This window comes from Gossypium hirsutum, chromosome A10 (assembly GCF_007990345.1).
Source record: "Gossypium hirsutum isolate 1008001.06 chromosome A10, Gossypium_hirsutum_v2.1, whole genome shotgun sequence".
Classification (NCBI taxonomy): Eukaryota; Viridiplantae; Streptophyta; class Magnoliopsida; order Malvales; family Malvaceae; genus Gossypium; species Gossypium hirsutum.
The window spans coordinates 117,800,107-117,812,241 of NC_053433.1; the positions used below are offsets into that span (position 1 = coordinate 117,800,107).

Genomic DNA, 12,135 nt, shown 5'->3' on the forward strand with positions numbered 1-12,135 from the left:
GATTGGTATTGAATTTTTTTTTGTCAAATTGTTTAGATTTAAAATGAATAAACTTACATAAAAATTTAAGGCATTTAATTTTTAATTATTTACTTAAAATATCAGAAGAAATACTATTGATGTTGAAGATCCCAAATTTGACTGAGCGCAATAGGAAGACCACAAATGAAAAGAGATGCAGAGAGTTGGAGATGCGGGGTATCGATCCCCGTACCTCTCGCATGCTAAGCGAGCGCTCTACCATCTGAGCTACATCCCCTGGCGTCTTATGGAAAGAAGAATGCACTTACAATCAAAGATGGATTAATATAGATAATCTTAATAATCTAAAGCAGCTATCAATTCCATGATTCAAGCAGAGCTAAAAGGGATTAATGAAGCTTTTTAACTTAAGTGGATTAACAGAAGGTAAAAAAAAAGTCAGTTTAGTTTAGTTGGTTTTAATACAAAAAAAAAAAATTATATTTCATTTCATAAAGATTATGAATTTGGTTTAATTACTTTTCGGTCTTTTTCAACTTGATTAATTAAATCAATGGATTGCTCTCTTTTAGATATTCTAAAGTTTTAGAATGATATTACATTCGAATTATTACAAATAGAATGTACAAATCAAATATGGCATATTTAGGTTAGAATAATTTTAGATAAGATTCACATATGGCGATATTTAAATTAAAATGAATCTAGATAATGTTTACATATTATTTATACAAGATCTTGAACTCGGGCACTAAAAGTCTGAGACCTCAAAATTTGACAAACTGTGCCATGACTTTCTTCACATTTACCATGATCATTTTTTTAACTTTACGCTATGGTATAATTAAAGTACAGATACAAAACTTGAATTAATATAATCAAACTATTGCAGTACAACCGAGAACAAAGATTAAAAAAATCCAAATAAAATCAACTAACTTAGACTAAAATCTATACATGGCATGGTACAGTGACCACTTAAACCTTAGAAATTTACATTTTAATTTTAATTTTAATAAACTATAGATATCAAGAGTAAACATAATTAAAAAAAGTGTTCCAATTAGTATCAAGAATAATTATTTTTAATTTAACGTCTATAATTAATTAAAAATTAAATAAAAATATCGATTGAGTCTTAACTTGGTTAGCATTAGTATTGTTGTCAGTGTAGGAAAATGTTGATTGAGTCCTAACTCGTGTTGGTGAGGGGTTATGAGTAGTTTTAGACATTGTATAAAAAATTAAAATATATCTGTTGACTTCTTAATTTCTAATTGAGTTTGCTAATTTTTGCTGAGTATTATCATCTTATTTACACCCCTAACCCCAGTTCTTACTCTCTAACGAGTACTGATATTGTTGTCCTCCAATGAGAGATAGCTGAGTGCATCGAGTGTGGACCAATTCAACTCCAGTCTTCTCTTCTGTTTGATTAAACCCAAAATTTGGCAAATTCATGAGACTATCACCATGTGGAGGAAAAGTACCCCACATGAGACTATCATCAGTATAAAAATTAACTGAAAAGAGGAAAGGCAGCAGAGGGAAAGAGGAACTGATAAATAAATCAAGGACTAATAACTCTGTGTGGATCAACCCCACCTATCATATTACCTTTTCTTCTTCAAGCTGTGTTTCAACTTTCCTCTGCTCTTTCTTCAACAGAGACTGAAAATGGGGGAATCTTGTCAGCAGAGATACAACTTCTGCAAAGCTGGTAACGATGATGGAAGCAGTAACAGAAAATGATCCACCTCTCAAAATGAGACTTCCCTTTGAGCTGAAAAAAGGGCAATCACGTGTTTTCCATCAGCTCCCCTCTAGTGTAAACATGAAGGCTATCGTTCAAAATAGAAAAGGATCCACCTCTTGTTTTCGTTTATGGAAGTTACCTATTCAGCTTGGTGTTGGGCTCAACATTGGTTGCCTTGCTTCTCAAATTCAGGTTATATAATCTTGTGGAAACATGATAAATTGGTGAATGTTTCTCAGTCGGAGATGTCATTCAAAGAAAAAACCCGGCATGTATGCCTACTTTTCCCCATAGAATAAAATTAACATGAATTTAAAAAATGAAATAAAAGAAAAGAGAGGTGATTGGTCATCATCTGCCATGATAATCAATTTTTCATTTTCATCTTGCTTGTACGCAAAAAGCAAAGATTTTGTTCAGAATATGACATACTTTTCTACAGCTTAGAGCCGATTCTCGAGTTTGAAGAACACTTTATGTGATTTCTGCTACATTATTAATGCTCATAATATCTTGTTAAAAGATTACTTTGATTTTTTTTTTCCTGTAAAGTTAAGAGATCAAATAATGTAAAGGAAGTAAATTTCAACTTCTAGCACAATAGAGGGATTAGAAACAAAAATAAGCCTTGTAATATTCTCCCCGGCCATGTAACTTCCTTTCAAACTAAAGAAGAAAAATGAACTCACTGCCAAAACCAAAGGAAGGCGGGGCCTTGACCCGATTAACCAAATGGTTAAATTGGCAATCCCACAATTAAGTAATTGAAAGTACTTGGAATTTTATTCTGTAATTTCAAAAAGAAAGGAGTTACTGCAAGTACAATGGAGAAGAATAAGAATAATCCTTATACCATGAGCTTCTTCTAAGCTCTTGCTGCTCATTTAGAATCAGTTTATGATCATTCACCATAGTCTCTCCTTTTTCAGTTTTTGTTGTTGTTGTTATTCTTGTTGTTGCTATTGTTGCCGTTGTTGTTACTGTTGCTGTTGCGGATGCCGTTGCTTTTGCTGTTGCTGTTTCATGCGATGGTTCATGAAGATGAATACATCTAAATCTATGTATTATAAAAGCAATAAGCAGCCATAGATTTGCAAGACATACAATGAATTCATTATGTCTTAAATTGATTACATTAATCTGCAATGCCACCTCCAACAAAGTGTCGCTCATGAAAATATTGAAAATATCGAATTCCAATACCATAATGACACGAGAAAATATGGTGATTAGTGATATAAAACAGTAACAATAGTTAACGTCCTTAAAATAGATATTAGAGATTATAGCAAAAAAGCATAAACCACTCATCTCCATTGAAAACCTTTTTATTGGCCCTAATTGATTAACACTCACACGCGATATTCCACGGTAACTTAATTTCAATGGAAAATACCCAGTGACAAACGTGTATGTCACAAGGAGCAACGTTTCTGCACCTTTCTTATCCATATCCTTATCGATCATCTTCCAAAATTTCCACTCATACAAATTCAAGAAATTTGAGATGTCATTGGTTAGTATAACAAAGAAAAGAAAAGTCCAGGCCGATGCAATCATACTTGCACACATCCAAATAAGCCTCACGAATTCTGCATAAAATTATGAGTCAATACTTAATAATGACAAACAAGTTTCATACTTCATAAAATAAAGGAATACAAAATTAATAAATGTTGAGTGTAGTGGTAAGTCACATCACACTAACAAGGAGAATAATGTTCGAGTCTTATTAATAGAGACAATCATTAACCCCGATCATGAACTATAAAACAGACATGAAAAATACAGAGAAAAGAAGAGAAAAAAAAGAGGAAGTGAATTAACCTCTTTCACTAACGAAATGTAATGGAGATTTGTATTGAGATGTGGGGCAAATTATGAGCACAAAATGAAATTACACAGTTTTGTGAATTAATAAAAACATGATTTTTAAAATAAATAAAGAAGGATAAACATGATTATTAACAAGATTTTCACTATTTTTAAATTTTAAAAGTGGTATTTTAAAGATAATTTCAACTAAATTTAACATAGAATATATTATTATTATTATTATGGGATAATTCGCAGATTAAAATATATCAATATTAATTATTATATTTTAAAATTAAATTAAATCCACACACATCTCATTTTATTTATTAAATAAAGGCAGATATTTCAATAAATAATAATCTTTAAAATACTTCCATAATAACAATTTTGTTTGTTTTGGATTATAGGGGACGTGTGCATGCATGTTAAAAAGTAGAAGTTTCTAAAAGTTGTAAGTTCATGTATGATCATATAAGCTAATAAAATCAAACGTTCACTTTTAAAAATAATCATTCCATAATTTATATGTTTCGTTTACATACACTCAGGGGCGGCGAAGCCAGAATAATTTTTAGGGGGTCGAATGAAATTTTAAATTTTTATAGTTTATATCTTTATAACTTTTAAAGGATTAAATCGAATTTTTATAATTTTAAAGGAGACTAAAGCACAATTTTACCTTTATTAACTTAATTTTTTTTAAAAATATTAAAGGCTTAAATAATAATTTTACATTTTAAAGGGCCGGAGCCCTGCCAATACTTGCTAAGTTAGATACATCAATCTTGTTATGGACTTATTGTTTCAACTTGGGACTGATATTCAGCCTTATTAGTTAATGATTACTCACCATAGTATTTGTATTTGGGACTGTTACAATACATACAGGGTAAAGTTAGAAATTTTTAAGGGGCTCAAATTTAAATTGTATATTTTTCCAATAGTAAAAATATAATTTTATCATTTTAATATCTATATCTTTATAATTTTTAAAGGATTAAATAAAAATTTATATTTTAAGAAAGCCAAAATGCAATTTTATCATTATAAATTTAATTTTTTTATAAATTTTCAAGGGGCTTAAATGAAAAAAAATTATTTTAAGAGAACTGGAGCCCTTACCAACCCCCTTAGCTACACCCTTGTATAGAGTTAGTTATGTACTGATGTTAATGCTATTGCAGTGATTTTTTTTTGTGTTCTAATGTACTTTTAGGATTTATTGGAATTCTATGGTCTTCCTCATCCTTCTATTTTAGTGGAAATTTCTACTGGTGTCCCAACAAGATTGCCTGAAGGGGTGGAATTTGATATGCATACATTGCCAGTAAGGATATTAAATGCCATTTTAGTATTGTTCAAGGGAGGTTGCTCTTTTGGTCGGTCCCAAACCCTCATCATTGGAGGTATTGTGTCCAAGATGTCTATTTTTGGTTATACTTAGGTTTTTATTTTCCATAATCCGAAAAGAGCCGAAACAGATTCATAAAGTTTAGGCAGTGTCTCACCACCAAGGAATCGTTTAGCATTTAGCCAAGTGGTATAGATTTGAGCCCCACCGAAGCTAAATCCTAAACATTTTTTTGGTGGCGAGGTGCTCCAAACTCTGTGAAACCTTTCAGGCTGTCTTCGAAGTATAAGAGATAAAAACCCAGGGATAACTGATAATAGACACTTCGAGCATGATACCTGTAACACCCCCTAACCCTTTTCCGTCACCGGAACAAGATTACGGAGTATTACCCCTCATTACAGAACAATTATAGATAATTCTTGATATTTACTGTTCATAGCGAAACTATCCACTTGAGTCATAGCCACTAGCTACAGAACTCCAAATTAAGATCCGCTAATTTTCCCTGAAACTATACTCACATATCTTCTTACCATGATTTTTTCAGAATTTATGGTTTAGCTAATAAGTACAGTTTATTCTTTAAAATCTCCCCTGTTTTGCTGTCTGACAGTTTCAACCCCTCTTCACTAAAAATTAATTATCTCTTCCTACAAAGTTCGAATTATGTTTCCGTTTGTTTCGCTTGAAAATAGACTCATTCAGAATTCTAAACATATAACTTTAAGCCCCTAATTATTTTTCTCCAATTTTTTTATGATTTTCCAAAGTCAAAACAGGGGAACCCAAAATCATTCTAATCTTGTCTCACAAATTTTTTTATATCTCATAATTTACAATGCCATTACTTACATCGTTTCTTCTATAAGAAAATAGGCTCAATAAGATTTAATTTAATATTTTAATTAACTTCTAATTCAATTCCTATAATTTCTGGTGAACTTTCAAAGTTAAACCACTGCTACTATCTAAATCTATTTTAGTATAAAATGTTGATAACTAAGTTTATAACATCTTCATTTCTTTTCTCTACAATATTTACCATCACTCCCTCTTATTTCTCTTCACTAACATATCAAAAACATACCATTAGATAGTATAGCATATTAAATATAACTATGCATGTATAGGTAGACAATATCATCGTATGCATCATTTACATTCATTTCTCAAAATGACAACAAAAGACGACCTAGGTACATGCCATTACCAATAATAAACATATTTCACTACTTACAATTTGGAATCGGCCTGGGATGCTGATTCAACGATCTAACTTTAACTTATCCTGCGCACGAAAACAAACCGTACGCTGAGTATGAACTCAGTGGTATTTCTATAATTCAAACATTTAACAATATGAAAAGATAACATTCATTTAAAAGATCATATAACAATCACAATTATATAATTATTCATTACATCGATAAATTCTTTATACTAATTCAATTCTTATCATCTATTAACCCAAATAGCTTTTCACAATAAATTCACAAATCATTTGAACAATAGTACTTTCCATTCATACGTCTCACTTATACTTCTGTTCATTATTCAATTTCAGTAAATAATAATCAACTATCACATTTCATTCAGTAATCCGTTATAATCCAAGCTCAATATTAGTCAATATTTTTCAGTATCAATCAATTTATCAGTTTCATTCAGTAGCAATTAGTTATTCAGCAACAGTCATTTGCTCAGTAGCAGTCAGTTATTCAGTAACAATCAATTTTTCAATAATAATTGATTATTCAATAACAGTTAATTATTCAGTAATGATCAGTCATTTTGTATCTTTATTTACCCCTATTAACATGACTCGGACATTGACGGATATATGGATTCCAACCCAACGCACTAGTATGGCACATTGTGCCTAAAACGGTACATAGTACCTAATCAGTATACGACACATAAGTTCCTGAAACGACACACGAGGTGCCTGAAATACGACACATAAAGTGCCTGATATACGACACATAAAGTGCCTGATCGACAAAACCGGTAAATCTCGTACTCTTCCAAATCCTATGGCATGCCAACTATATCCGACTTAACCCGATACAGTTAATAGGGTTATCGATTCACTTTCTTAATTCAGTATTACTTTTAATTCATTTACAATCAATTCAATTTCACTTTTCATCAATATACATTTCAATATCAATACTCATCCATCATCAATTCAAGTTCCTTTTTAATTCCACAATAGTCACATATTCATATTTTTAACATATAAATATAAATATAATTCAATTCAATCAATATATATAATTCAATAAATTCATCATATACCAAATCAATTTATTTCCATTATAGAACATAAAAATTTTCACTTCAACACTTGCAATATGCATTAAATAAAAATATAACAATTAATAATTAAGTTTGGATTATAGAAATACAAACCGTAATTTCTGAGCTAACCCTCATCGGCTTTGCCTTGTCCTTTCTTGGCCGAGGTTTCCGGCAGAATGTTAGCTACGGAAATTAAAATAGTTATACTATTAATTACAACATTAATTATAATAAATAATTAAATTTCTAATCAATTCCTACCTTATTCCCAATTTTATCTTCACTAAGTTTACTCACTTTCCTAATTAAATTCACTCTCTATTTCTATTCAAATTTTATCCAAACTCAAATTGAACTATTAAAATTCCAGCATATTTTCCTAATTTTGAATTTTCCTCAATTTAGTCCCTACAACATAAAACTTATAGCTTACTTCACAAATTAATCCTTTTTATCAATTCTAGCTTGAAGTTTATTCAATTAAATCCTTAATTCATCTTTTTATTCAACATGAACAATATCTAGTAATCTAATAACTTTCAAAATATCAACTTAATTTCATCAAAACCTTATTCCAAGGCTTCTAAAACATCAAAATTAAGTAAAAAGGACTTGATTGACTTACCTATTTAAGCTTCAAGCTTCAAATCCTGAATTTTCCCTTTTTCTTTTCTTTCTCCTTTCTTTCTTCCTTTCCCATTTTGCTCTCTGTAACTTTCTTTCTTTTTCTTTTATGTTTCATCTTTGTTTCTTTTATAACACACATATATATATTAGTTTATATTAATAATTGTTTTTATAAAAATCTATTTAATAACAAATATAATTAATACAATTGTACAATAATAATAAATAATAAATATCTATTTAATTACTAATATCTATATTACAAATGTTTTTATTTTAATAATTACACATGGGCTCTATCTCAACCATACATTTGTCATAAATTTAATTTATTTTTCTAATATAATAAGATAAAATAATAATAAAACAACAAAATTTCTAAACATTTCCTTATATGCTGCCTCAACTTCCAAATGTAGCTTAATTGCCCATTTGGTCCCTACTATTTTCTTTTAATCTATAATTAAACTTTCACACTATATTCAATTTAATTCTTATATCTAGTTAATCTTAATTAAACTAAATTCACTTAATTAAACTCTAATTTACCATTCAATTAACTTCGTAAATATTTATTAAAATATTTACGAATCCATTTTTTAGAAACGAAAACTCGAAAATATACTTTTCTTATAACCGTAAAATTTGAGTCGTTACAATACCTTCACTTTTGAGGTCCGAAACCAGCCTAAAGAGAGACCTCCCCTCGACAAGTATATGTATAGAATTTGATCATTTTGATGCCGAATACTTGCTTAACTTAAATTAAGTAGATGGAAATTCAGTACCAGATGGGGATAGTTCAAATGTGTATGTGAATATTGATAATCCTAGGGAGTCATCGAACATACCTAGAGTCGTTCTTATGAATGCAGTTTGAAGCATGGACACGGACACGGACACGCAATTCGGATACAACATGATACGGATACGGCGACATGGTAATTTTTAAAAAATTAGGACACAGATACTGTAGGATACAGCAATAAAAAATAATAAAATGTAAATATAATCAATTTTTTTTTTACTTTCTTACCCCATTATAAATTTATAACTATATAAGACAATACATTAACTATCTTTTTTTCTTTCTTACACAGCATTAACTATTTTTTTTTTCTTTCTTATGCAGCCCTTTTATTTTCTTCCCCATTAACCCTTTTTTCCCTTCTCATTTACCATCCTTTGCTCTGTATTTCATTCTCTGCAAAAAAAAAAAAAACCCAGCATCATCATCTTCATATAAGCGAATCAGGTATGTTAAAAATCCCATAAATTATCACAATTAAATGTTAAAGTTCATTTTTTCTGTTTACTAAAGTTTTATTCTTGTATATGTGTTTTTTTTCCGTTTCTGATTCAGGCCAAAGTAAAGTCCGGGAGTGTCCTTTTTTGACACGCTTCAAAGCGTGTCCGGTACATATACAGCGGTGTCTGTGGCGTGTCCGTGTCGGACACCAGTACGACACTGGTACGAGGGGATTTTCCCCGTGTCGGTGCTTCCTAGGATGCGGTTTGAAGATCGAAAGCTCGTGCTAAGAAAAAATATGCCAGAGCTGATGAACTTTGCCACAAGATTATCGAATCAGGATACCAGTTAGCTACATTCAACTTCTCAAATTTGTAGTACTACTGTGATTCGAGATTGTTAACCATTGTGTATCTGCAGGGTCATAGACCTTCAAAACGAAGAGATTCTTGCTCAAAAGTATCAGATTCGACTAAGGTAACATTATCTGTTTGTAGGACTTTTATGTTGTATTTTGCTTTTTAGGCCCTACACAAAATTAAACGATTTAGTACTTAGAATTTTATCTCTGTAATTTCTTCGAAAAGAAAAGGGTTAGTCCAAGTAAAATGTAGAAGAATAGGAATAGTGCTTATTCCGTGAGCTTTCTTCTAAGCCTCATTTAAAATCAGTTTATGATTAGTCACCATAGTCTCTCCTTTTGCCAATTTTTTGTTGTTGTTGTTGTTTCATGCTATGGTTGAAGATGAAATTTGCAACACATACTATATATTCATTATGTCTCAAATTGATGCCTTCTTTAACAAAGTCTTCAACCTTCAACCTTCAAGCTCCTCCTTTCTTCATTCGACGTTTAAGTTCTCTGCTTTCTGCACTCTTCTTTCAAGCTCCAGAATACTTCAAGCTCCCTGCTTTCTTCCTTCAAGCTCCCGATTCCTTCAAGCTCACTATTAGAATAGTGATGATGAAAGAGAATTATTCATTCATTCATGTGAAAACCAGGTGCACCTGTGTTCCTTATTTACAAGTGATATAACAGATTCGTACAAGGAATTATTTCATAGGACACAAAGGACAAAGGAGTAAGGACAAAGAAAAGGGTTAGTCCAAGTAAAATGTAGAAGAATAGGAATAGTGCTTATGCCGTGAGCTTTATTCAGTTTATGATTTGTCACTATAGTCTCTCCTTTTGCCATTTTTTTTTTTGATTGTTGTTGTTGTTGTTTTGATGCTATGGTTGAAGATGAATACATCTAACTCTCAGCACCAAATTTGCAACACATACTATAAATTCATTATTCTCAAATTGATGCCATCTTTAACAAAGTCTTCAACCTTCAACCTTCAAGCTCCTCCTTTTTCTTTCAAGCTCCTCTTTTCTTCATTCGACTTTAAGTTCTCTACTTTCTGCATTCTTCCTTCAAGCTCCAGATTACTTCAAGCTCTCTGCTTTCTTCGTTCAAGCTTCCGATTCCTTCAAGCTCACTACTTTCTTCCTTCAACCCTTCTCAGAACACTTCTCATACCTTTCATTTTTTACTTCTTTCGGCCAAAATGCCTGGAAAGGAAACTATTGCATGGATAGCCCTTTCAGTAACGGCTTATATTGGGGTTCTCATCTTACTTGCACATTTTGCTTTAGGAGAAAAGCTGCTTAAAGTCTTTGTAAGTACATGGTATTACGTTCCTGTTCTGTTCCCTATTTGGCACTTGATTCTCCTCTCTCGTTATGTTTTCCCTGCTAATGTTTACACGAAGTTGGAGAGGCTGGAGATACACAAGGGTTAACAATCTTGAATCACAGTAGTACATTAGAACACACAAAAAAAAAATCACTGCAATACCATTAACATCAGTACATAACTAATCTTTTTGATGTTATGGGCCTTTTTTATACCTCAACATCTGCCTTTTGATGTCTGCTCAAGGTCTCAACAATAAGCCTAGCAACCTCTTCAGGTGTTTTTGGTGGGGGTTTTACTTCTTTCCATGCTTGCAATAGCTTCCCATACCTTAATGTAAAACAGACCAAAAATAGTCAACCTGATGGTGTTGATAATCATCATTATCATCACATATGTTAGTTACCATTTGACTTGAGCCTTCCTTGATGATACAACATGCTCACTGAGATCTTCCGGGACCTAGAAGAAACTAGTTTCCAATTTTAAACAAACAAATAAGCTTTTTTCAGCTCAAAAAGATCAACAAAGAGAACAAACAAAAATAATCATTTCCTGGGATGTGGTTTCAAAGTTGAAGTGATCATAGGCAAGAGCTGAAACCCCAGGAGCTGTAGTGGTATAAGGTGGCCCTACTGAATCAGAATCCCCACTGGTGGAGGGTTTGCAACATTTCCCATATAGGAACCTAAGAGCATTTCCCATTTACAAATGCTAAAGTGTCTCAAAACATACATATATGAAACATTAGTAGCAAATGGCCTCAACTCAAACACGCTCAAACAGAGGCAAATAGAACATTAGAAATGACCATAATTGCACTCTAGTACACGAGTATGGAAAACTAACAACCAAGAGAATTGCTCCTTAGCTTGTAATTTACTAAAATGTCCATTGCTGGAATAAAAATTGCTGTTTGGATAGATTCAAGCAGAAGAAATTTCATCATTTTTGAACAAAATATTTTCAAAATTTACTCAAAAAATACAAATATTCTTATAAAAAAAATTTGAACAACTTTAATTGAAATCAACAGGGATAAACAGAAATTATATTGGAGGGCCCAAAGACTGCCAAATGGAAGATAGTTTTGAAGGAATTTCCCTTGCAAACGGAGGATTTTGGTTTGTTGTAGTAGAGGTAGAAAGTATGAGTCCTACATCCAATTAAAAGAAATTGAATGATATTACTATAAATAATGATCACAAAACAACTGAATATTTATATCTGAATAAAACATCATACCTCACTTCCCTAAATATAGAATTGGGAACTCGTCGAACTGAGGTGATCGTGCTTCCTTCGGCAATGGTCTGTGATGATTGGTTATAGAATCTCATAGTTGATGAGAAGTCTCCACCCAAGA

The 12,135-nt window shown here is 31.5% G+C and overlaps 1 protein-coding gene, 1 long non-coding RNA gene and 1 other non-coding gene across 3 annotated transcripts; 1 reads left to right on the top strand and 2 right to left on the bottom strand.

Moving 5' to 3' along the window:
• Window positions 1–186: 186 nt before the first annotated feature.
• On the bottom strand, window positions 187–259 carry TRNAA-AGC (transfer RNA alanine (anticodon AGC)). The gene has a single exon. It is a non-coding gene; the product is annotated as a tRNA-Ala (tRNA).
• A 2,050-nt stretch (window positions 260–2,309) lies between these two features.
• LOC121207906 (uncharacterized) lies at window positions 2,310–3,623 on the bottom strand. The gene is made up of 2 exons (XM_041078409.1): window positions 3,566–3,623; window positions 2,310–3,330 (listed from the first exon to the last, which is right to left on the bottom strand). The coding sequence occupies exon 2, from the start codon at window positions 3,308–3,310 to the stop codon at window positions 2,549–2,551; it is 762 nt and encodes a 253-aa protein (XP_040934343.1). The 5' UTR covers window positions 3,311–3,330; window positions 3,566–3,623; the 3' UTR covers window positions 2,310–2,548.
• Window positions 3,624–8,891: 5,268 nt separating this feature from the next.
• LOC121207909 (uncharacterized) lies at window positions 8,892–10,259 on the top strand. Its single transcript, XR_005903003.1, has 3 exons — window positions 8,892–9,093; window positions 9,202–9,434; window positions 9,508–10,259. It is a non-coding gene; the product is annotated as an uncharacterized lncRNA (long non-coding RNA).
• Window positions 10,260–12,135: the final 1,876 nt, after the last annotated feature.